The sequence below is a fragment of the Gigantopelta aegis genome, chromosome 11 (genome assembly GCF_016097555.1).
Source record: "Gigantopelta aegis isolate Gae_Host chromosome 11, Gae_host_genome, whole genome shotgun sequence".
Lineage (NCBI taxonomy): Eukaryota > Metazoa > Mollusca > Gastropoda > Neomphalida > Peltospiridae > Gigantopelta > Gigantopelta aegis.
In genome coordinates this window covers 13,950,352-13,977,841 of record NC_054709.1, presented here as the reverse complement: position 1 = coordinate 13,977,841, position 27,490 = coordinate 13,950,352, and the positions used below count along the sequence as shown (strand labels likewise).

The following is a 27,490-nucleotide window of genomic DNA, read 5'->3' as shown; positions in this document are numbered from 1 at the left end:
TATTTTTAAAATATATACATGATTAATGTGTTACTAGTATACAAACTAAACTTTGAAAGTTCTACTAACACTTTATAAAATATCAATTCTGAAATAGGAAGGTACGACTGTCGATAATACGTTGTCAAGATCAAACCGGTTTTAACTAAAGACTCTAGTACCGTATCCTCAACCGAACGTTCTTCGTACAGCGCAAGATTTCTCTTTTAATTTTTTGAGACGAACCCTACAATTTGAAATCGGCAAACGCACGTGTTAACTGAAACTGACAACAGGCTGTCGTTTGTGCTTTGCCGAGCTATGGCGGCACATGCGACGAATCAAGCGTATACGTTTGACGATATTCGTTCATAGCGAACACACACGACTTTTTAAAAAGTACAGTTGAGCTTGTATTTCACATTTGTACATGATGTTATAATATGGTAACCAGAGAATGTAACTTTAAACACTAGGGTATGTCAGTTTAACTTTCTTTCAAATAGCCTGCCATACAGTCTATGTGTATACATTAATGTAAATTGTAAATTTGGCGATGACCCCATTAACAATATCATCTGTTGGAATTTGTATCTGGATTACTAGCCGAAAGACGCAGATTGTATACGTGGAGGTAACATTTTGCATTTCTCAATCTGTAGTTATTTACGACGATTGCAAACTTATTTTAGTTTATATATGTATAACATGTTTAGGTAATAAACATACACGATTAGAAAGTGTTTAAAATTATTTTGTTTTTGACGTAGTAGTTTTATTATATTTGATATAGCCTGTATTGCATTTTGTCAGTATATAAATATTTTAATATTGTTAACAATTGATAGATCAATATTATCATGAGATATTTGAATTAAGACTTTTGCTACTTTCATATTACAGATATTTAACCTAATAGTATCAATCATCCTTTTTTTAATATAGATGTTTCATAAGGGTTATGTTTGTGTGTTTATGTATTGTTCATATTAAATGAAAATAAATGATTGATTGATTGATTGACTGATTGATTGATATTTAGTTTAGTTTGAATTTTCCATAGTAGTTGTAAATTAAATGCATGTATGTATGTATATATAGATATATGTATGTATGTATGTATGTATGTATGTATGTATGTATGTATGTATGTATGTATATCTATGTATACATATCTATGTATACGTATATATGTATATATAGATGTATGTATGTATTGATGTATGGATATCTCTATATTGTATGTATGTGGAGGTTGATTGTTACATACATAGATATTAACGCTCTGGCGCAGGGGATAAATAAATCCTTTCTGACCTCACAAATTGTCCCATGCCGTTACTGGGACTCGAACCTGTGGCACCGAATCGCCCGTAAATTACAAAACTAACCACGATGCCCTCTGAGCTATTGAGGCATCCATGTGTATGTATGTATGTATGTATGTATTGATGTATGTATTGATGTATGTATGTATGTATGTATGTATGTATGTATTGATGTATGTATATATGTATGTATATATGAAGTGTTTTCCCTAGCTTGTTTTAGCATGGTGCAGCACAATGTCTCAATAGTCTAGCACCATCTTGCCTCAATCAACGCCATGCTGCCCTGAGATTAAACAAGTCTTTTTCACTAATTAATTATAAAATTGCCTTTATAAAACACACAAAAAGGTATTATTAATTAGTAAAATATGCCTTTTGTATCTTTTGCCATTCATTGTATGTAGTATGCGTATAATGCATGTATGTATACATATGTGGGAGGTGGGGGGGGGGGGGCAGATAATGTAATTTTAACATTCTTTGACAGTAGAGGTTGTCTTGTATTAGAAAGGAAAGGAATGTCCACTAATGGCAATATTTAGACTTGATTAATGCGACATATCGACTTTGATTAGTGTAAAATTTCGACCTTGTTTACTGCAACATATTGGCTTCGATTAATGCAAGATATCGACTTTGATTAATGCAAAATATCGACTTTGATTAACCCAAAATGTTGACTTTCATTAGTACAAAATATTGACTTTAATTAACGCAAAATATCGACTTTGATTAATGCAAATTATCGATTTTGATTAACACAAAATGTTGACTTTCATCTGTATAAACTATTGACTTTAATTAACGCAAAATATCGACTTTCATTAATACAAAATTTCGACTTTGATTAATGCAACATATAGACTTTGATTAATGCAACAAATAGAATTTTGATTATTAAATGCAACATATAGACTTCGATTAATGCAACAAATAGAATTTTGATTATTAAATGCAACATATAGACTTCGATTAATACAACATATAGAATTTTGATTATTAAATGCAACATATAGACTTCGATTAATGCAACATATAGAATTTTGATTATTAAATGCAACATATAGACTTCGATTAATGCAACAAATAGACTTTTGATTATTAATGCAACATATAGAATTCGATTATACAACATATAGAATTTTGATTATTAAATGCAACATATAGACTTCGATTAATGCAACATATAGAATTTTGATTATTAAATGCAACATATAGACTTCGATTAATGCAACATATAGAATTTTGATTATTAAATGCAACATATAGACTTCGATTAATGCAACAAATAGAATTTTGATTATTAAATGCAACATATAGACTTCGATTAATGCAACAAATAGAATTTTGATTATTAAATGCAACATATAGACTTCGATTAATGCAACAAATAGAATTTTGATTATTAAATGCAACATATAGACTTCGATTAATGCAACAAATAGAATTTTGATTATTAAATGCAACATATAGACTTTGATTAATACAACAAATAGAATTTTGATTATTAAATGCAACATATAGACTTCGATTAGTGCAAAATGTGGACTTTGATTAACTCGGTGTCCTTGACAGACGTGAAAGTTATGCCCTGGACACCGTGACTGAACAATAAACAAACGGAAGCACGAAAATGAATAAAAAGAAAACATTAACGTCTGTGCCGATTTTAATATTACGTAATAAAACATTTCTGCTTCGTCATTTGGAAAGCGCTTTCGGTTTTATTACTCAATAATTCTGATCCACCTGCAGTGCTCTTGTATAACTGTCGTAACTGGTATTCTATGTGTCCACCGCCTCCTGTGTATCTTTATAGAGTTAGAGACATAAGCTAGCAGTCTATTGTGTTTAAAATCTGCCTCCTGTTGATATATATATATATATATATATATATATATATATATATATATATATATATATATATATATATATATATATATATACATATATATATATACTTAACTCCAAAAGAAACGCGAAAATTTTAAAATATTAAAAAACCCACATTTGAATAAACTATGTACAAATCGATTAAGTTGACCAATAGCCATCTTGTCAGCGTATCCAATTCCACATAACGCATGAAAAAAACGAGTACAGTGTGACGTCACGCACGTGCTGAAATTGACGACCAAAATCGATCTGGAATGCAAAACGGGTGGATCATGAAAGATGCGAATTGCACGTGAAACACTACCAGGCCTGGGTATAAAAGAAACGCCAGACAGCAATGTTCAACTCATTTTACGAGTAGCGATACAACGATGCCACGACTTAACGCTGATTCCAGACATAGAGCTTTGGGGAATTTGGAGGCCGGAATGGATGCCAGGCAGGTTGCACGTGCTTTCGGTGTCCATGTCTCGACAATCTACCGTCTCATAGACCGATTTCTACAGAACAACAACGTCGTCGACCGTCCACGTAGCGGCCGTCCCAGAGTGACGTCACAGCGCCAGGACCGTTACATCGTCCGAACTCACATGCGTGATCGGTTCGTACCAGCCACCACAACAGCCCGGCAGACAGTGGGAACCCACAACCGCCCCGTTTCCTACACCACGGTACGACGTCGTCAGATCGCCATCCATCTGAACTGTCGTCGACCGTACATTGGACAACGTCTCACACAGCGACACCGCCTTGCACGACACAACTGGGCTGTTCTGCATCGACAGTGGCGGAACCGACAGTGGCAGAACATCGTCTTCTCCGACGAAAGCCGCTACTGCTTAGATAGGGCCGACGGTCGTATGAGGGTGTGGAGGCGTCGAGGTGAGCGCTTCACAGATGCGTGTGTTATGGAGAGGGACCGTTTGGGAGGGCATTCCGTCATGCTGTGGGGTGCCATATCCTGGGGACGTCGTGTACAACCTGTCATCTTCGACAACAACGGCCGAGGACGCGGCAGGGGCGTCACAGCACAGTGCTACATCGACGAAGTGCTCACGCCTGTGGTGGTGCCTTTTTTCGCGGGTCACCGTCAGATGGTTTACCAGCACGACAACGCCAGGCCACACACGGCACGGGCCACCCAGGCATTCCTGGCACAGCACAACATCATCACAATGGACTGGCCAGCTTTAAGCCCGGATCTGAACCCCATCGAGCACTTGTGGGACGAGGTTCAGCGCATGATGAACCAACGCCCTGCTCCCGTGGTGACACAGCAGCAGCTCCGCCAGGCCGTCGTGGACACCTACAACAACGTGCCCAGGGCCTTCATCAGGAACCTCTTCCTCTCCATGGGTAGGTGTGCGGCGGTCATGGCCAGCAATGGCGGACACACCCGCTATTAGTGGACATGTTTGAGTGGCATGTGACGCCATTGAAGAAGCGCCATGGCCTTGACATTTCAAATGACAATGCGACCTCGATTTTTAACATGTCAATAACATGAAATCTCATCTTTACGAATTGTTTAAGTTTTTCATAGAAACGATTATTTTAAGAACTTTGGGACGTATTTCAATGAGTGCACTCAAAACCTCCAATCTACGTATTCGCGTTTCTTTTGGAGTTAAGTATATATACATATATACATACATATGTACTCTGTAAATATATCTATCGCTATCTTTTTCTTATACTTTATTTTTATCTACCCCTCTCTCTCTCTCTCTCTCTCTCTCTCTCTCTCTCTCTCTCTCTCTCTCTCTCTCTCTCTCTCTCTCTCTCTCTCTCTCTCTCTCTCTCTCTCTCTCTCTCTCCATGTCTCGTTCATTCCTCAGGTCGCCGTATGGTCTCACAAGTGATGAAGAGATTTAAAGTTGCACTAACGCAGTTCGTTGACAGCGAAAACACACGGTCTTATTAAAACTCTAGTTATTTTTGTATTTTGTATTACCAACACTGAAGCCTTTGCTTTCCGTCCAGTTAGGCATTTCACTATGAATAGCTATATAGTGTAGATCGTCTCACCGCAAATAATAGACTGGCGTGACACAATTACGAGATAACTGCTTATCTGGCTGTTTGTACGCTTCGCGCGACGTGAATTCCTCGTACTTATCTCAAGGTATTCGCCCCTAGACAGGTGTGTTTCAAAGGGTACGTGAGCTATTTTATTATTACTATTATTACTATTCATGTTACAATAAGTGTTTCATTTTTTCTCTTGTTTTTTTTTTTTTTTTTTTTTTTTTTAAAGGGGCTGTTTTAAGTTTGTGGTAATTTTTGTTTTGTAAAACAAAAGTGTAGTTTTTTGTTTCGTCTGTTTGTTGTTGTTGTTGTTGATTTTGTTGTTGTTATTGTTGTTGGTGTTATAGTTGTTGTTACTGATGTTGTTGTCATTGTTGTTGTTTTTTGTTGTTGTTATTGATGTTGTTGTCATTGTTGTTTTTTTGTTGTCATTGTTGTCATTGTTATTTTTGTTGTTGTTGTTATTGATGTTGTTCTTGTTGATGTTGTTATTGTTGGTGTATTTGATGTTGTTGTTGTTTGTTGATGTGGGCTATACACCGTTGCTGGGACTTGAACCTATGGCACCGAATCGCCCGCAAATTGCGAGACTAACCACGATGCGCTCTGAGCATCACGAGCGAGCACTCAACCGACTGAGCTAAATCACACCCCTTTGACGACGACCACAACAACAACAACAACAACAGACTTTATTGGTCAAAACACGGCATTTGATATACTTATAGTGATGCTCTGGCTGGAACGAGAAATAGCCCAATGGGTCCACCGACGGGGATTGATCCCAGTTATCCAGGTTCAGATACAGGATTTATTTGGGATGGGAGGGGTAGTACAACGATGGTGGCGGTGATCGTGCTAGAAATCCCGGAGTAATTTTGAAAATGGAACGTTCATCAATTTAGGTAACGGTAACGTAATGACATTAGTTTTGGCAAACACTTGACAAAACAGCACAAAACAGAACAGAACTTTATTTGATCACATAAACTGATATATGAGAAAATAACTACTGACGTGTGTGTGTGTGGGTGTGTGTAGCGAGTATGTGTGTATGTGTGTGTGTATGTGTGTAGCTTGTATGTGTATATGTGTGTGTGTGTATATGTATGTATGAATGTATATATGTACGTATGTATGTATGTTTTATGTATGTATGTGTGTTTGTTTGTGTATGTGTGTGTGCGTGCGTGCGTGTGTGTTTGTGTGTGTGTGTGTGTGTGTGTGTGTGTGTGTGTGTCTATAGTGTGTATATGTGTGTAACGTATATGTGTATAACGTATATGTGTGTATATGTATGTGTGTAGGCCTATATGTATGTATGTGTGTATGTATGCGTGCGTGTGTGTGTGCGAGTGTGTATGTGTGTGTGTATGTACGTGTATAGCGTGTTTGTGTGTGTATGCGTGCGTGTGTGTGTGTGCGTGCGTGTGTGTGTTTATAACGTGTGTGCGCGTATCTAGCCCCTTAAATCTACCCTTGCAACCTCTTCGTCATACAACAAAGCGACGTACTAAGCTGTGTTCCTATGGAATGTCAGTATTATTACAATGTATATAGATTACCTTTACAAACCTCCAAGACAAAAAGTAAACCACAAGGATTAATCTACTCGTGTGTAACACACCAAGGGTGTATACCACCAAATCAAATCCCATAGACGACAATAGTAACACATGTGGCTAAAACTCCTACCTGGAATGTATCAATCGACATAAACGCCACGGATATAAATACTACCAACCCTCACCCTTAAAGTGAATCAGAATAAAAATGGGGGTCAAGCTGCTCATTTCTGAGATGACGGTTAGTGTCTATGACTACCCTAGTTACGCAAACTATTTGAGTACTTTTTTTACAGGTACTCCATAGATGTTTCAAGCACAAGGCTACTTGACACAGTGATACTAGATGAAATAAAATTGCATAAATGTTTTTGCCCAGATGAAACTAATTTTGTTTTCAACCAACACACTCACATTTATCACCAGTCGCAGGACTTGTGGTGTTAACTTCCTTATCAAATGTTCGGTGCACCTCGAATTTTGACCCAGCCGGAAGTTATTTGGTTTAGTACTACCTAAAAAACATGTATTTATTACAGCAGATTTTCCTCAAAATGCATTTAGTAACCAATATTATTATAATTTTTAACACATGTAATTCTGCATTCATTCATTTCTATTTACTTTTGTGCTTGTATCGAATTAAGGTTCAAGCACGCTGTCCCGGGAACACACCTCAGTTATCTGGTCTGTCTGACCAGGATAGTTGGTTAGTCGTTAAGTTTTTAGTGAGAAAGAAAAGGGTGCAGTGGTCTTACACCTACCCAATGAATTGTTTTTTAAACTCGCTCTGGGTGGGAGCCGGTACCGGGCTGTGAATCCTGTACCCGATGACTTAACCACGACACCACCGAGGCCGGTAACCAATTCGCTTTTTATTAGTCCTAAGGACGGCGAGCGATCGCAGTAAAAGATAAAAAAGATAGACTGGTTTTGCGCCTAATGTTCAAAGAATGCGATATATGATAGAATTGTAATTGTTCGCGAGCACTCTCCCTCCTGAACACGCCACTGGTCTATACTCAGTAGTCATAGTTATAGTCCAGCTGGCCTGACTTCAATCAGAGTGTCCGCTGGGTTTATCTCTAATATTAGAACCTGTATCCGTTGTGAAGTATAGATGAGGCAATTCCAGCCATGGGGAATATATATATATATATACATAAATATAAATAAAATACAATAAAAAACAATCATAACAACTTCACAATACGTTTTTTGTTGTTGTTTTTGTTTAACGACACCACTATAGCACATTGATTTATTAATCACCGGTTACTGGATGTCAAACATTTGGTAGTTTTGACATATAGTCTTAGAGAGGAAACCCGCTACATGTTTCCATTAGTAGCAAAGGATAGCACATAGCACGGCCTTTGATATACCAGTCGTGGTGCACTGGCCGGAATGAAAGAAATGTTTTATTTAACGACGCACTCAACACATTTTATTTACAGTTATATGGCGTCAGACATATGGTTAAGGACCACATAGATGTCGAGAGAGGAAACCCGCTGTCGCCACTTCATGAGCTACTCTTTCCGATTAGCAGCAAGGGATCTTTTATATGCACTATCCCACAGACAGGGTAGTACATACCACGGCCTTTGATATACCAGTCGTGGTGCACAGGCTGGAACGAGAAATAGCCCAATGTGCCCACCGACGGGGATCGATCACACACCGACCGCGCATCAAGCGAACACTTTACCACTGGGCTACGTCACGCCCCTAAATTTAACAATAAAGTTCACAATATCAGTTAATTAATATATAGCAAACGCTAGGTAATTCAATCCAATATACAGCTGCGTACAAAATCAGTTAATTAATATATAGCAAACGCTAGGTAATTCAATCCAATATACAGCTGCGTACAAAATTATTTTTGGCAAGAATCGATATCAAGATAATGTATTGAATATACATGCAGATATGCAAATTCTAAGCAAGAAAAGTTCAGTTATTGTAATGAAAAAAGAATGCACGAACGAACGAATGAAAGTTTAGCAATGATATAGCGATAAATGTATAATAAATGATCAACATCAGCATAAAAGTTCTAAAATTATTAATAAAAAGCTATGTCCATAAATTTTTTTTTTTTAAATCGTAAATAGCCCACATCAACAAACAACAACAACAACAACAACAACAATAACACCGTCGTCAAAGGGGTGTGATTTAGCTCAGTCGGTTGAGTGCTCGCTCGTGATGCTAGTGTCGCAGGATCAAACACCTCGGCGGATCCATTCAGCTCATTGTTTGGGGTTTTTTGCTCTCGTTTCAACCAGTGCACCACAACTGGACAAAGGCCGTGGTATGTGCTTTCCTGTCTGTGGTGGAAAGTGCTTATAAAAGATCCCACGCTGCACTAGGAAAACATGTAGTGGGTTTCCTCTGATGACTACGACCGGCCTCGGTGGCGTCGTGGTTAGGCCATCGGTCTACAGGCTGGTAGGTACTGGGTTCGGATCCCAGTCGAGGCATGGGGTTTTTCATCCAGATACCGACTCCAAACCCTGCGTGAGTGCTCCGCAAGGCTCAATGGGTAGGTGTAAACCACTTGCACCGACCAGTGATCCATAACTGGTTCAACAAAGGCCATGGTTTGTGCTATCCTGCCTGTGGGAAGTGCAAATAAAAGATCCCTTGCTGCTAATCGGAAAGAGTAGCCCATGAAGTGGCGACAGCGGGTTTCCTCTCAAAATCTGTGTGGTCCTTAACCATATGTCTGACGCCATATAACAGTAAATAAAATGTGTTGAGTGCGTCGTTAAATAAAACATTTCCTTCCTTCTTTCTTATGACTACGAGTCAGTTACATATGTTTGACATCCAGTAGCCGATGATTAATTAATCAATCGATGTGCTCTAGTGGTGTCGTTAAACAAAACAAACTTTTATTTTATTTTATTGTTGTAAACATTTATCAATTTGTTTAGTTTTTTTAAAAACATTCCTGAGCTAGTGCGTTCTGTTCTGTGCTGTTTTGTCAAGTGTTTGCCCAAACTAATGTCATTACTTTACCGTTATGTAAATTTATGAACGGTCCATTCTCAACACTGTATAACTCCGGGCTTTCTACCACGACCTCGACCACGACCACGACCACCGCCACCAACGTTGCACTTCCTCTCCCTCCCCAAAGAAATCCTGTATCTGAACCTGGATAACTGGGATCAATCCTCGTCGATGGGCCCATCGGGCTATTTCTCTTTCAAGCCAGAGCATCACGACAAGTATATCAAAGGCCGTGTGTTGATTAACGACACCACTAGAGCAGATTGATTTATTAAACATCGGCTACTGGATGTCAACCATTTGGTAATTTTGACATGTAATTATAGAGAGGAAACCCGCTACATTGTTCCATTATTAGCAAGGGATCTTATATATGCACCATCCCACAGACAGGATAGCACATACCACGACCTTTGATATACAGCAGACCAGTGGTAAAGCGCTCGCTTGATGCACGGTAGGCCTGGGATCGATCCTAGTCGGTGGGCTCATTGGGCTGTTTCTCGTTCCAGCCAGTGCACCACGACTGGTATACCAAAGGCCGTGGTGTGTGATATCATGTCTGTGGGATGGTGCATATAAAATATCGCTTGCTTCTAATCGAAAAGAGTAGCCCATGAAGTGGCGACAGCGGATTTCGTCTATCAATATCTGTGTGGTCCTTAACCACATGTCTGACGCCATATAACCGTAAATAAAATGTGTTGAGTGCATCGTTAAATAAAACATTTCCGTCCTTCCTTTCATTGAAGATTCTTTTCCGTGATTTGGTCCGTGTACCCTTTTGCCCTTGGTGTCCTGTCTCAAATAGTTTCTAGGTCCGCCCTTGACAGGTAGGTATAAACATGTCATGGTTGATATTTGATGGTAAACAGACATCTACTATGTACTTACTTTGAAGGTCGTTGCTAGCTTTTCATTGTGGGAGTGGTTCAATTGTAATATACACTTCGTGTTACCCGCGTCCGTTGTTAATCCGTTTTGTGATGCCGTCTTTCATTCTGTACACCAGGTCTTTGACCAATAAAGTATGTTGTTGTTGTTGTTGTTGTTGTGGTCGTCGTCAAAGGGGTGTGATTTAGCTCAGTCGGTTGAGTGCTCGCTCGTGATGCTAGTGTCGCAAAATCAAACACCTCGGTGGATCCATTCAGCTCATTGTTTATTTGTTTTTCTTGTTTCAACCAGTGCACCACAACTAGTCAAAGGCCGTGGTATGTGCTATCCTGTCTGTTAGAAAGTGTATATAAAAGATTCCTTGCTGCTAATGGAAAAATGAAACGGGTTTCCTCTGATGACCAAGAATCAGAGTTACCATATGTTTGACATCCAGTAGCCGATAATTAACTAATTAATCGATGTGCTCCAGTGGTGTCGTTAAACAAAACAAACTTTCATTTTATTTTTTTGCTGTCAACATTTATAACTGATAACGGTCACCGAAAACCAGCGGTCAAGTGTTAAAATAGAAACACGAATCAATTGAACTGGTACGTCATGCGAGGTGGGGTGGGGTGGGGGTAGGGTGGATTTCTCTCAGCTGTAGAGTCTCGCCTGAGTTCAGAGATGGTGCCCGGGAGAGCCGTGCATGGAACCATTGGACTATTTCTCGTTCCAGCCAGTGCATCACGACTGCTATATCAAAAGCCGTGGTATGTGTCAGGGCTTCTAGATTATGGTAGCCCCACTCCCATGGCTAGTGATATTCAATGTTGGGCTAGTAAATAATTACTATTACCATGCTCGATGGCTAGTGAATATTTTGGGTCAAATGTTGCAGTTAAGTATATTTTGTAAATATGAATATTCTGCCGCACCCCAACCCCCCAATGTTAGTGTTTTTAAGCTCCATCTTCCTGTTTAGGTGACATATTAATTACTAAAATTTTATTAACTTAAAGAGAAGTAGGGCTAGTGAATTTTTAGTCATGGCTAGTAAATTTTTTAAATCACTGATCCCATGGCTAGTGGATTTTATATAAATTCTAGAAGCCCTGATGTGCTATCCTGTCTGTGGGATGGTACATGTATAACATTTAACACGGAGACAAAGACATTACAAACATGGATGATGATGAGATGAATGGTGAAGCCGCAGTATTTCCATTTCGGTATGGGACTACTTGACAGGTTCGTGCTCCACGCTTGCTGTCAGTTGAGCTATCTCGGTATCACCCGAGCTCGGGGTACACAGAACCTGCAGTGCATGCCGGGTAATCATCCCCCATGTGGGGTCATACACTCGGAAGACACACCCATAATCGCACCTGTGAAGTGGGTGAAACTCGGTGTATGTGGCCTTAAAGTTAAACCTACCCATTGAGCCTATCAATCCCCCATTGCCTCAGGTGGGATACGAACCCAGTACCTACCAGCCAGAAGTCCGATGGCATAACCACTACACCACCGAGGCCGATTCATTTGGTAATTTTGACATATAGTCTTAGAGAGGAAACGCGCCACATTTGTTGATTAATAGCAAGGGCTCTTTTATATGAATCATCCCACAGACAGGATAACACATACCACGGCCTTTGATATAGCAGTCGTGGTGCTTTGGCTACGTCACCTTCTCGGAGTGAGCTTTAACGAGCTGTAAAAACGTGGATTTTGAGGATCACCCCAATATCAGTACTAACTATATAACACTAGCCTGAGGCCATATCAGATACCTGGTAAGTGTGACCTGTTTTGATATGAATTGAATTTAAATAAAAAATAAATTGAAATTAATGGATGGTTGAAACGACATAAAAATAGCTTAAGGAATAAACGAACCAATCAATCAATCACCCAACCGACCGACCGATCAGTCCAGTTTTTATATCCAATTAAGGTTCAAGCACGCTGTCCTGAGCACACACCTCAGCTATCTGGGCTGTCTGTCCAGGACAGTGAGTTAGTTGTTAGTTGGTAAGTGGATAGTGGGAGAGAAGAGTGTGTAGTGGTCTTACACCTACCCATTGAGTCCTTAAGAACTAGCCGGTACCGGGTTGCGAACCCTGTACCTACCAGCCTCTAGTCTAATGGCTTAATAACTGCGCCATCGAGGCCGGTAATTATTTATTAACAATGCGCTATACAGCTCATCTGTATAAACAACATTACAAATACAATTTCATTTCATTTCAACTTATTTTCGTGCTTAGATCCAATTAAGGTTCAAGCACGCTGTCCTGGGCACACACCTCAACTATCTAGGTTAGTTGTTAGTGGTTAGTGAGAGAGAAGAAGGTGTAGTGGTTTTACACTTACCCATTGAGTCGTTAAAACTCATTCTGGGTGGGAGCCAGTGCCGGGCTGCGAACCCTGTACCTACCAGCTTTATGTCCGTTGGCTTAACCACGACACCACCGAGGCCGGTACAAATACAACACAGGTCATATCGACTAATTGATCGATTGATCAGTCAATCAGTCCACCAATCAATCAATCAATTATCCAGTCAGTTAGTCAGGCAGTCAGTCATTAAATGAATGAATGAATAAATGAATAAATGAACGAACGAACGAACGAACGAACGAATGATACCACCATACAAAATGCCAGTATAAAAGAGTTATTCCGCTTGTGTACACTTTAGCCAAGAAACCCCATTATACGTCGAGACATCATTCAAATTAAATGTGTGTTTATAAAGGTCATCACCTCTCGAGTCTGACATATATTTTATTGTCACTCCCCCAGCTCGGTTGATGGATCGGTCGAGCCCGCTTCCTTTGTTGATGGTAGTAGGGATATTGTGATACAGATGACCGCACTGCATGTTTAATGTATACTGTTATTGCTTTCCGTGTCCGGACCGATACATCTAGTCTTTAGTGTAAAGTAGTCGTACAAATGACCATTAAAGCTGAATGTCCCCTACTATTTACTATTGTCTAGTTGATAGTGAAGGGCTAGCTGATAGTGAAGTTTATGGACCTTAGCCAATTTTGGAACATTAAGAGTTTCTCGTTTATGTTTGGAATATTAATTTCTGCAGATTCGGTGTCGTTTTGCCCATAGATGTGTTTGGTGGAAACCATCTGTTATTTAAAGTAACTTTACTTCATACTCTGGTTACATTTTTAGCATCATATAATTAAACCGTATTGACCTATTTAATATTTAAAAAGCAGAAGAGAAAAAGAAAGAAAGACTATACCAATAGAAGGATCTGTCTTAAAGGGACATTCCTGTGGCCTAATTCACAAAGGTCTCTGAGGCTCTGTTCGGGGTGGGGCTGGGGGAGGAGGTGGGGTTATGTTGATGTTGTTTGTTTGTGTGGGGAGGGAGGAGTTAATGACAACATTACTCCCGCTATCTCATAATAGATTTCATTCGACGTGTTGTTGTATCAATATTACGACTTGTATTTTACCAAGCTGGTTAACACGTGGGTAGCTGAATCCACGTTTTGGGGAACGGACGTAGCCCAGTGATAAAGCGTTCGCTTGATGCGCGGTCGATTTAGGATCGATCCCCGTCAATGGGTCCATTGGGCTATTTCTGGTTTCAGCTAGTGCACCACGACTGGTATATCAGAGGTTGTGATATGTGCTAATGTGCTATCTTGTCTATGGGATGGTGTATATAAAAGATCCGTTGTTACTAATGGAAAAATGTAGCGGCTTTCCTCTTAGACTATATGTCAAAATTAGCAAATGTTTGACATCCAATAGCCGATGATTAAACAAAAGAAACAAACACACAATACACGTTTTGTTGATGACAGGTCATCTCAATTTTCTGTTTAAAACAGAACATGCTCCTTTAATATTTGTATTTATTGCTGTCTTCTCTGAACCAATAATCCAGCATGCAGCGTAGGACACCGCTGTAAACGTACATTAAGATATGAATCGAGGATTTACTGTCTTGAAATAAAGTCATAAATTTCTCCCATAATTTGTGGATTATTTCCGCCAGTTTACGTTTTATTTCCTGGTGTGTATTTACATCAGATTTATGTCTGTCTACACGCTAGTAACACAAATTGAGAGAGAAAAATGACTAGGTTCTTTTCAACTTCACTTCACTGTTTTTCCTTTTGTTTAGAAGAAAGAAAATAACTGAATATGAACTCAAACAAAATTTGCAGATCTCGGAAGGAAAGAAAGAAAGAAATGTTTTATTTAACGACGCACTCAACACATTTTATTTACGGTTATATGGCGTCAGACATATGGTTAAGGACCACACAGATTTTGAGAGGAAACCTGCTGTCGCCACTTCATGGGCTACTCTTTCCGATTAGCAGCAAGGGATCTTTTATTTGCGCTTCCCACAGGCAGGATAGCACATACCATGACCTTTGTTGAACCAGTTATGGATCACTGGTCGGTGCAAGTGGTTTACACCTATCCATTGAGCCTTGCGGAGCACTCACTCAGGGTTTGGAGTCGGTATCTGGATTAAAAATCCCATGCCTCGACTGGGATCCGAACCCAGTACCTACCAGCCTGTTGACCGATGGCCTAACCACGACGCCACCGAGGCCGGTATCTCGGAAGGAAGGAAATGTCTTATTTAACGACGCACTCAACACAGGGGCTGATACGTAGCCCAGTGGTAAAGCGTTCGCTTGATGCGCGGTCGGTTTAGGATCGATCTCCGTCGGTGGATCCATTTGGGCTATTTCTCGTTCCAGCCAGTGCTCCACAACTGGTGTAACAAAGGCCGTGGTATGTACTATCCTGTCTTTGGAATGGTGCATATTAAAGACCCTTTGCTGCTAATCGAAAAGAGTAGCCCATGAAGGGGCGACAGCGGGTTTCCTCTCTCAATATCTCTGTGGTCTTTAACCATATCTGCCTTCCTTCCTTCACTCAACACATTTTATTTACGGTTATATGGCGTCGGTTGCAGATCTTGGATTTGACAAACGTGGAGACGCGGTGGGGGGGGGGGGGGGGTGCTAGAATATATATTTAATACTGTTAGTTTCTTATACATTGTGGAAAACATGTTTTGCACACCCATCCCCACACCCCGAACCCGCCCTTGCCCTCTGTCCTAGAAGGATAGTCTAGGCTACTGAGAATTGAGTCCAAAAGACGCGAGTTTTATGGTGTCGAAAAAATATCCAGACCGAAAGCGGCAATAGCCACATAAACTTCGGCATGTATCACCCGTTAAAGGGACAGACCCTAGTTTGAACCCGTGAAAATTAACACTGAGATAAGTTAATCTACAAACATGTAACACATTTGGATAAAGTTACACTTTAGTGAAATATTAGTCTGTGACTTTGAAATGGTGAAACACCCTTTACAAATACACTAAAACTCGACTCCACAACTGTTACTTCTCAGACGCACGTACGTTTTTAAAAATATGAAAAATGCATTTTGTGATATTAAAAACACCAGGATAACCAAAAACACTTCGAATGTACGGAAATTGATAATCTAAATCATAAAATCTAAGTAGAGTATGATTTCAGTTATCAAAAACGGCTATAGTAGTCACAAATATGCCTTAGTGTTTGAAAACTAGGGTATGTCCCTTTAACGAACAGGAAGTTTGCTCAATCAATAAATCTGTAACACAAGAAAGTTATATTCTTACACACCCGTTGGTAAGAACATCATTCGTTATTTTTGTTAACACATAATGTTAACGAACTTATGTGTGATAACATTTTAAAGAGACACGATTGGCTGCTCCTAGGTGATGACCAGGTCACCAGTGCCATACCATCCAATGAAAACAAAAAGCACGATAGAATCGATCACTCTGTGACGTATAGGTTAGCCTGAAATTGACTACTCTGTGACGCACACGTTAACTATAAGCGCTATGGCCGTACATAGGTTTCATTTGGAAAAGACGTTTAATTTGTTTTGTTTTTTTAACTGTTTTCTGAAGATATGTAAGAAATAGAATACTACATTCGTGTCCGTTAAATGCCGTTTATCACACAACTCGTTGTTTAAAAACGTATCCAACTCGCTTTCGCTCGTTAAAAACATTTTTAAACAACTCGTTGTAAGATACACGCGGCATTTAACGGTCGCTCTATATCTAAATTTCGAACCACATTGTTAACAACTTAGTCTGAACCGAAATAGTGCAACAAATGGACACACAAACCTAAAATATATAACCTACCATACTCACTAAATCCCGATTGAAGTACTTGCATCATTATTAACAAAATAAATCTTCCAACAACAACCTTCAAACTGTTCCCCGCCATTTTAAATTTGCTAAATAGAGGGAAGCAACTCACTGCACATTAAAAAAGTATTGACTTAATGTGCGCCCTGCATTATTAACAACTATAATAAATTACTTTCCTACCTTGAATTACCTATATATTGTCCTCACATTTTGTTCAGACAAAAATCATGAAAACCCCCCATTATAATTAGTTTTCCGATTTGCGGACGTATATCGGTGGTTTTACTGTCGCAAATTTAGTTTTATTACATAAATAATAATATTTCCATATACTTAGTTTTTCTGACATCCAATAGCTGATGTCTATTTTTTTTTTTTTTTTTTTTTTTTTTTTTTTTTTTTTTTTTTTTGCTGGGATGTCGTTAAACATTCATTCATTTCTTTTCTTGTAAGCATAATTTATTTTTTTGTCTTCTGCTTTCAGATAACAGCTGTAAAACAGACTTAAGAAACTTCAAAATCTTGTTTATAGGGCTCTACATTCCTGCAACTCAACACAGACGATGCTTTGAGACTAATCTAGAAGTAGAAGAAGAAAAAAGATTATAAAAATGTATTCAATGCTTAACTGTGCTGTGGCGTTTCAGACTCTTTGCGCTGTCTGTGTTCTAAGTCACAAACCCATTGTAAAGACATCAAAAGGATCAGTTCGAGGATTCGCCAAGAATGTCAATGGCGTCCATATGTCTATCTTTCTGGGCATTCCATACGCAAAACCTCCCACGGAGATGCTCAGATTCAAGCCTCCGGAATCACCCGACAGCTGGAATTCCTCTGGTATCATGAACGCGACTCTTTCGAAACCTTCCTGTCCCCAGAACAAGGACGGACTCTCAAACGCGTTCGGGCCAGGCTTTGAAATTACGGAAACGAACGAAGACTGTCTGTATCTAAATATCTTTGTTCCAGGGACATCGAGAAATTCCCAGTTCGGTTCTTGGGCTGTGGTAGTGTTTCTACACGGCGGGGATTTCCAAATGGGATCCGGGACACTCTACGATGGCACTGTTTTAGCGTCATATGGAAACGTGATTGTCGTCACGATGAACTTCCGTATCGGGGTTCTGGGTTTTCTATCAACAGAAGACCCGGCTGCCCCCGGTAACTGGGGTTTGTTAGATCAAAGGTTGGCTCTGCAGTGGATACAAGACAACATACACGGATTTGGGGGAGCTAGAAAGAAGGTGACGATTTTCGGGCATGGGTCCGGAGCTTACAGTGTCGGACTACACATTCTGAGTCCGATGTCACGTGGTCTGTTCGCACGAGCTATATCTCTGGGCGGGGCAATAGCCTCACCGGCTCTGTTGAACACAGATCTTAGAATGAGGGTCAGACATTTGGCGATGATGGTCGACTGTCCGTCTGTGATAAAAGACGAGGTCTCGTCGGAGAAGGTCGTGTCCTGTCTGAGGAAAGTTCCAGTTCCAGATCTCATCAGACACGACCAGCACTCTGACGGAGCATTTACGCCAACGGTTGACAACCATTTCATACTACGTGACCCAGTCACCATATTGAAATCCACAAACTTTACTGCTGTAGACTACATCATTGGTGGAAACGCAGACGAAGGGACAAATATTGCTAACAATATACAAAACTTTTTCACTGGTCCTGGAATGAGTCAGTCGGATTTTGACAAATATACATCCAGCATCTCATCCTTAGCACTTAAAAAGCCAATACCAAAAATTGTTGAACCAACATTAGCAGCAATGATCTCGTCAAAGTATTATCCAAGGGAGGTAAATCATGGCAACTTCCGAAGATCCTATTTGGATGCTTTAGGAGATGTTATGAACAGCAAGATATTTGAGACTGGAATGTATTACTCGAAGAGGGGGAAAGTTTTCGTCTATCAGTTCACACACAAGCCATCGCACGCTCGTTTCCCTAGTTACGTGGGGCCGGGCCACACCGAGGAACTTCCGTTCATCTTCGGTTACATTTTGAAGAACGGAACAGACAACGAGAAGAAGCTGTCAGCGGATTGGATGAAAACCTGGGGAGACTTTGCCAGGACAGGGTAAGCGGGTTGCTTCTCTTTCTCCAGATAGATGCATCCTTCCAAATAATTTGTTTATTTATTTGTTTATCTTGTTTTTGTATTCGTATTCGTTTTCAATTATAAAAAATAGCTATAATTGTAAAAAAACAAAAACAACCACCGTTAATGTTTGTTAACCAGAGCCTGTCACTTTAATTAATTACCTGACACGACGGTTGAGAATTTTAGCTGCTGAACTTACTGTTAGTATTTATAATACGATCCCTTATTTCTTCCCATCACTATATTTGAGCCAGTGCTCCACAACTGGTGTAACAAAGGCCATGGTATGTACTATCCTGTCTGTGGGATGGTGCATATAAAAGATCCCTTGCTGCTAATCGAAAAGAGTAGCCCATGAAGTGGCGACAGCAGGTTTCCTCTCTCAATATCTGTGTGATCCGTAACCATATGTTTGACACCATATAACCGTAAATAAAATGTTGAGTGTGTTGTTAAATAAAACCAAAAAAAAAAAAAAAAAAAAAAATGTTTTATTTAACGACGCACCGTCCCACAGACAGGGTAGTACATACCACGGCCTTTGATATACCAGTCGTAGTACACTGGCTGGAACGAGAAATAGCCACTTAAACAAAACATTTCCTTCACTATATTTGACACTTCGCCTCTAACCATCAATAATGCATGCACACTTGATATTGTGAGGAGGCCCTGCTCTCTATAGCTAGGTCACTCGGTTGACTAGTCACTGGTGACAAATTGTGTCGGGTGGCAAACATTGACGTAACAGAATTGCAAATGGGGTAGCCAAAGCCAAATAAAACGAAAGGAAGGAAATGTTTTCTTTAACGACGCACTCAACACATTTTATTTACGGTTATATGGCGTCGGACATATGGTTAAGGACCACACATACATTGAGGGAGGAAACCCGCTGTCGCCACTTCATGGGCTACTCTTTTCGATTAGCAGCAAGGGATCTTTTATATGCACCATCCCACAGACAGGATAACACATACCACGGCCTTTGATGTACCAGTCGTGGTGCACTGGCTGGAGCAAATAAAAGGGGTCATCCATTAAGCAATTTTACCAGCCTTGGTGTGGTGTAAGGTGGGTGCTGGGTACCCGCAGACAAGATAGCACACACCACGGCTTTTGATATACCAGTCGTGATGCACTGGTTAGAACAAGAAGTCAGTTTAACAGCACATACAGAACATGTAAAGTTTTTATCCCTTAAATAAACTGGCCTGCGTGACAGGGGAGAATACGATGGAAACTAGTCAAATTGTTCCCCAGGGTTCGCCCTCATAAACATACGATGTAAACTAGTCAAATTGTACCCCAGGGTTCGCCGTCATAAACATACGATGACTGGACGTAGCCCAGCGGTAAAGCGCTCACCTGATGCGCGGTCGGTCTAGGGTCGATCCCCGACGGTGGGCCCATTGGGCTATTTCTCGTTTCAGCCAGTGGATCACGACTGGTATATCAAAGGTTGTGGTATGTGCTAACCTGTCTGTGGGATGGTGCATATAAAAGGTCCCTTGTTACTAATGGAATTTTTAGCGGGTTTCATCTCTAACACTATGTCAGAATTACCAAATGTTTGAAATCCAATAGATGATGATTAATAAATCAGTGTGCTCTAGTGAAAACAGACTCTTTTTTAACCATCTTGAACACAAAGTGGAGGAACGATCGCTTAAAAGTGCGAATGGTCTCACGTTTTGGTTTCCAGATCCAACCAAAATTAAAGTTTGTTTTGTTTAATTAGAACACATTAATAAATAAGTCATATGCCGTTGAATTACGGCCAGAGTGTAAATAAAGTTCAGTTTAGTTGGGGGCACATCGATTAATTAATCATCGGCTATTGGATGTCAAACATTTGGTAATTGTGACTCGTAGTCATCAGAGAAAACCCGCTATATTTATTTCTAATGCAGCAAGGGATCTTTTATATGCACTTTCCCACAGACAGAAAATCACATACCTTGTCCACTGGTCCATGTGCCTTTATCAGCGGCTGGTCCGTGTACCCTTGTCAGAGGGTGGTCTATGTGCCTTTATCATGGGCTGGTCCGTGTGCCCTTGTCAGGGGGTGGTCCACGTGCCCTTCTCAGGGGGTGGTCCATGTGCGCTTGTCAGAGGCTGGTCTATGTGCCCTTGTCAGGAGTGGTCCATGTGCCTTTATCAAGGGCTAGTCCATGTGTCCTTGTCAGAGGCTGGTCCATGTGCCCGTCTGCCCTTGGCCCCTTTTCTAAAATATTTCACGATTTCGCCATTGTTTTTCCTTCCTTTGTTTTGGATTGAATAACTAATAAGATCTACCACGTCATTGAGACCGGTGACTGAACTGATTTAGGGGCATTTGTCGAGTAAACAATTTCCCAGTGCAGGGTTATAGATCAAATGTCAGCGTAACGACGCTAGGATTTCAGTGAAGCAATGACCCCGTGCACAACGGCGGTGAACAAACACCGCTATCAATCCGTAGCTAGCCAGTTGTAACAAGGGCGCAGGCAAGTAATCAAGCGGCTTGGGGGTGGGGGACAATCGCTGTGGGGTTTTTTTTGCGGTTCTTCGCTATAAAAAAAAAGAGAAGAAAAAACCCAAAATATTAGCCTTAAATATACTAGTTCATTATTCTTACTTACTTACATACTTATTTACTTACTAACATACTTACTTACTTACTTACTTACTTATTTACTTACTAACATACTTACTTACTTACTTACTAACTTAGTTACTTATAAGTATTTGAAGTGCCTATATCCAATTAAGGTTCAAGTACGCTGTCCTGGGGCAGAGTCCATCAACCTGGACTGCCTGTTCAGGACAGAAATTATAAAAAAAAGGAATCCCTTTGTAAAATCCCCGTGAGTTGTACCTAGCTGGGGATACGGGATAGCGCACCTTGTTTTGTTTTGGTTATAAGGGCAGTATTTGGCTCAGTCGATTGAGTGCTGGCTTGAGATGCTTGCGTCGCAGGATCGAACCACCTCGGTGGATCCTATCAACTGACTGGGTTTTTATCTCGTTCCAACCAGTGTACCACAACTTGTCAAAGGCCGTGATAAGTGCTTTCCTGTTTGTGGGAAAGTGCATATAAAAGATTCCTTACTGCATTAGGACAAATGTAGCGGGTTTCCTTTGATGACTACGAGTCAGAATTACAAAATGGTTGACAATGATTAATTGATCAATGTGCTCTGGTAGTGTCGTTAAATAAAACAAACTTTAACTGTTTTGTTGGGTTTTTTGCTATTGTTGTTGTTGGGGGGTTGGATGGGGCGGGGGGCTATATTGCTTCTTTGTAATTCTTGTTTTACCAAATGTGTTTGACATCCAATACATCAATGATCTTTAAAGTCTTGAAGCAAAACAAACAAACTTTATTTAAACAACACAAACTTTTACCTTCTCCCCCCCCCCCCCCCCCCCCCACACACACACACTCCTCCTGCCACCCTGTTATTTTAGGGTAGACACGGCCATGGTTACTTGCATATTTCCATGCATTCCGTTCTGGTTTTTAATGTTACATGCGTACAAAAAGAAAAAGGATTATGGTAGATCGTCATACAAGTATTTTGTTTAATCAGCGGTTATAAGATACATTAGCTATGACCGTCTGACGTCAAGCAGATAGGATCATATGTACTGGGGACAAGGCCGCCGTTGTGTCTCAGCTGAATATATATCATATATCTGTAGTGGGGGCAAGGCCGCAGTTGTGTCTCAGCTCAGCTGAATACTAGTATATATAATATATATGTAGTGGGGGCAAAGGCATAGTTGCCCCTCTCTCTCTCTCTCTCTCTCTCTCTCTCTCTCTCTCTCTCTCTCTCTCTCTCTCTCTCTCTCTCTCTCTCTCTCTCTCTCTCTCTCTCTCTCTCTCTCTCTCTCTCTCTCTCTCTCTCTCTGTATGTCTGTATATATGTAACAACACCACTAGAGCACATTTTTTAATTGATTAATTAATTCAACTAATTAAAAAAATTCTCGTTCCAACCAGTTCACACTACTGGTCAAAGCCGTGGTATGTGCCTTCTTGTCTGTGAAAAAGTGCATATAAAAGATCCCTTACTGCATTAGGAGAAACATACCGGGTTTCCTCTCATAACTACGTGTCAGAATTATCACATGTTTGACATCCAATAGCCGACGATTAATTAACCAGTGTGCTCTAGTGGTGTCGTTAAACAAAACAAACTTTAACTGTATCACCTGAAAAATACGAAAAACTGCTGTTAGTTTACCTGGTACACAAAAGGTATGTATTGTCCTGCTTATGGTAAAATGTATTTACCCGAAAAAAACCTTGCGAACAGTCTATGATAGATACAGGGCTAATAGCCATCATTTCCCAAATGATCCTGGCCGGAGGCAAAACGATGAAAGATAAAAGAGAATGTGCCGTCATTGTAATACCTCCTTAAAATGATTTGATGTTGTATTAATCCTTCTCCATCCAGTCAATTCACCAAAACACAACACTGGATATGTTTTATTAAAATTAGAGCCGGGACGTAGCCCAGTGGTAAAGAGTTCGCTGATGCGCGGTCGGTCTGGGATCGATCCCCGTCGGTGGGCCCATTGAGCTATTTCTCGCTCCAGCCAGTTCACCACGACTGGTATATCAAAGGCTGTACCACTGGGCAACGTCTCGCGCCTCATCGGATATTGGATGTTGTCACGGGGATCCTATAATACCCGTAACTGAATAAAACACGATTATCCAAATATCTCTCCTAACTGTATATCTATTAGATCTCTCTGTATCGGGCAGTGTATACCCGAGTAGCTCGGCTCTAGGTAAATCAGAGATAAGATCTTATATAAAGTATATATAATATAGCACGTTTAGTTCACTAGAAAACACAACAAAACACAATACACTTTGGAATCTGTATTAACCTTAAGCTGACAAATATATTTGCCGCAGTTAATTAATTAACAACAGCAATAAATAATAACAACCCAGAACTAATCACTTAATTAGTTAATCACTAGGTGTCTAGTTTACACAATATTCTAATCACTTCACCGTGATAAAACACACACACGTGTGATAGTTGAGAAACGCTTCCAGAGGAACTTAAATAATAAAGGAATTACAACTCTATTCCTACTTCGTTAATTTTTAATTAACCCTTAACTACTCATTCAGTAACCGTGTAAGACAGAATTAATACTGGTACCTATCACAATAAAGACAATAACATACAGTTTACCTAGGTCCTCTAGGATGACCGGCTAAGCTTTATATTTTTAGAACAGTGAAGCCTACAATTTACTTCGTCAGTTACCGGAAACACTTTCTAAATAATATTGATATAATACAGTATTAAAATATTTAAAGTCACATCAATCACATCAAGGTTATACAACAGAGCAGAAATATATATTTACCAGTCCGGACGGACAACGTTCCCTGGGAGCCTTCTTATGTTTCTCCCCGATATCTCTAAAATCCTATCTATATATTACAAAAAATCCGAACATCGCCTGGGTGCACAACGTGGCACCTCACCTATCATGTGAATTTGCCCCAACTCCCAGAGATGGTATTTTTCCTTTGATGGCCAGACTTACTGTCCATCCATCCAACCATCCGTCTATCCATCCACTCATTTACTCACTCAATCCATCAATCCATCCATCCATTCATTATTCATTCGTGACTACCATGATGGCGTTAAACAGGTATTCAAATGAACTTAAATTATTTCCGATATCTAGATGACTGTAATTAATTGCATGTAAAATTAACAACAGAATGCTTAATTTAATCTGTTTTATTTTTATTTATTTTTTAATTTCAGGAATCCCAATTTCAACAACGGCAGTCTCGTCTGGACGCCCTATGGCTCCCCATCGCGGAGTTATTTACAAATAACGGTGAACATGACGAACCAAAATATCAACAGCGAGTGGAAACCTGGCGCCAGGAGATTTTGGAACGAGGCTGTACCGGAAGTCGCCAAGCTGACGAGGAGTACTCCCAAAATGCCTGTCATGAAATGTAGTACGTATACACACAAACTCGGAACAAACACATATTTATTACGTTTGATAAGCTTAAATAAGCTAAAGCGTGTTGGTAATTTTTATTTTATATGGACGTGCAGGGGATACCTAATTTGTCTAGGGGTGGGGGGGGGGGGGGGCAGATAGCTCGAGTACTCTGACGGTAAGAGAGCTAGACGGACATTTGGACAGTTATCAACACTCTCTAACTGTCATAGACCAATCTATATAAATTTCTTTTTGTAGTGTGTGTATTAGTGATTAATATGTTGTTGTTGTTTTTTTATCAGGGAGCTCGAACATTATCGATGGAAAAGGTATTTAACGTCAAACATAAGATTGTTGTTGTATTAGAGCGGAATTTTTTTACTACCGTTTGGTAGGTAGCAATTGTGCAGAATTTATCTAGATTGGTCTCTGACGGTAAAAGAGAGTTGATAACTATCCGCTTGTTTGTCTAGTTCTCTTGCCGTTTATCCTAGTGCTAAGGACCCCGCGCTTCAGTGGGCCCCGCGGTGATGTGTACATTTATTTTCCCCACGTCATTTTTCCCCTCTCCCCGAATATATATCTTGGGAAGGGGGTCCCGTTGTTATTTGTGTTACAGACCCCGCGGAACCTTAAACCAGCTCTGCTCGCGCTAGGGGCCAGGGTGTTTAACGACACACCAGCACGAAAAATAAATCGGATGTCAAACTATGGTAAATGATTTCAACAAGGGATAATGATAACAGTGTGCAGTTTTCAGCCAAAAGTGGGAAAGGGGGCTGGTCTCCCCCTCTTTAAATCTGCCCTTACACAGTTATGTCGGCGTCCTTAAAGGACTCCACACAGGTCTGTGGTCATACTGTACTCTTTATTCTATTTATATATTCCAGATTCACATCTATCCATTGGGACGTTTATCTCTTCCGTCGGGCTATTTAGTACAAACCGATCAAAACGTAGTAAATAATAAACCAAGCAACATATGAACTGGAAGGTACTGCATTTTGCTGTGTTCACGATTACTCAGAGCGCTCTGTGCGATCATCTTGCAACGATCTGCGACGTTATGTGACCATAGACACATTTTATGGTAACCATGAAGGTTTAAAGCTGTTGTCTCGGTTATACATTTCTTGCCCACTAGACTGAATTAGCCAGCCTTTACACGATGCTAGATAAATCTGTCTGACCCTAGGCGGTTTATGGGGGGGTTTCCCAGTTGCACGGACACTCCCCCCCCCCCCCCCTGCTAAAAACCCCCACCCCACCACGTATATCTAAATTGATGTCCACGTAAAATGTATCATTTCAAATTATAAACATTTAAGTATTGTTTCGGACCCTCCCCCCCCCCCCCCCCCCCCCCCCCCCCCCCCCCCCCCCCCCCCCCCCCCCCCCCTTACCTAAAGCATAATCCGCCCCTGCGTTGTGAGGTATATATAAGGCAATTCCAACCCTCGGGACAAAATGTTTTTTGTAACGGACTTGGTAAACTTCGGCCTTACAAAAACAGTTTGTCCCTCGGGTTGGAATAAGAGTTATTAAACTACCGTCTGTCCCATCCTGGTATAAAAACACAAATTGTAAATAATTTTAATTTGGTTTGGCGTAAGAAGAAAAGTAAAAGTGTTTAGGAAATAACAACAAAAAACCCCAACTATTTTTGTGTGCAATTTAGAAAACAATCTGTTGAGAAATAAATAGCTGGTAGTAAATTCCATAGTATGAAACAAGGCGTTCCCTGTGGGAAGGATTACAGGCAAACGATTGGGGGGTGGGGGGAGGATTGTGACCAGCTGTGAATTCGAGATTGGAGTCATTGTTTGTAAACAATTGTTTATAGTACATGTGTATTTCTATTTGTTTTCTTCTCTTTTGTTTTCAGATAATTTGAACTGGGGATTATCTGCTAATGCGGTATGATTGATTATTCTTCTTGTGTTTTTCTTTTGGATTTTTTGTTGTTTGGTGGGTTTTTTGGTTGTTGTTTTTTTTGTTAGGGTTTTTGTGTGTCTTTTTTTTTCGTCTTTTTTTCGTTTTATGTGTGTCTTTTTTATAAAAATTTTGTTATTATTATGGTGGCTTTTTTGGATGTTTTTTCTGATGGTTATTGTTGTTTGGACCTTTTTTGGGGTGGGGGTGTATTGGACTTTTGGAGGTATCGTTTGTTGTACTTAAGTTTCTTTTTTGTTTCCTTTCTTTTCCAAATATCTTGTGACTAAACAGAGGAACAAAATTTCATTTGTTTTCTGCGACTGTTAGTTTGTTTTGTTTTGTTTAATGACACCACTAGAGCACCATCGTCGGCTATTTTGAGAAATTGCAGGACTTCCAAAATATCTGATTACGATTAGTTTTGTTATCTTAAATATCTTTCATTACGGTAGACCTATTCTCTGATAGATTTTTTCCCCCGTTCCAACCAGTGTCGCACGAAGGAAGGAAATGGTTTATTTAAC

The 27,490-nt window shown here is 40.1% G+C and overlaps 2 protein-coding genes across 3 annotated transcripts in view; both read left to right on the top strand.

The window, feature by feature from the left end:
* Window positions 1-27,490, top strand: part of LOC121385204 (glutathione hydrolase 1 proenzyme-like) — a 153,343-nt gene that overhangs the window by 93,711 nt on the left and 32,142 nt on the right. The gene's annotated exons all lie outside the window — the stretch shown is intronic.
* On the top strand, window positions 576-27,490 carry LOC121385205 (carboxylesterase 5A-like). Of its 2 annotated transcripts, XR_005959508.1 has the most exons (5): window positions 576-613; window positions 17,412-19,016; window positions 24,839-25,041; window positions 25,922-26,133; window positions 26,917-26,948. XR_005959508.1 is itself a non-coding variant. In XM_041515775.1 (3 exons), the coding sequence occupies exons 1-3, from the start codon at window positions 17,539-17,541 to the stop codon at window positions 26,952-26,954; spliced, it is 1,719 nt and encodes a 572-aa protein (XP_041371709.1). In that variant the 5' UTR covers window positions 17,315-17,538; the 3' UTR covers window positions 26,955-27,490. The 2 variants fall into 2 exon arrangements, 1 of the variants encoding a protein (XP_041371709.1); XM_041515775.1 differs by lacking the exons at window positions 576-613; window positions 25,922-26,133 and having other exon boundaries at window positions 17,315-19,016; window positions 26,917-27,490.

Coding starts and splice junctions, on each gene's coding strand:
- LOC121385205 (XM_041515775.1), top strand. CDS start 17,539: ATGTATTCAATGCTTAACTGTGCTGTGGCGTTTCAGACTCTTTGCGCT. Junction 19,017..24,838: donor GGAGACTTTGCCAGGACAGG/GTAAGCGGGTTG, acceptor TTTTAATTTCAG/GAATCCCAATTTCAACAACG. Junction 25,042..26,916: donor AATGCCTGTCATGAAATGTA/GTACGTATACAC, acceptor TTTTGTTTTCAG/ATAATTTGAACTGGGGATTA.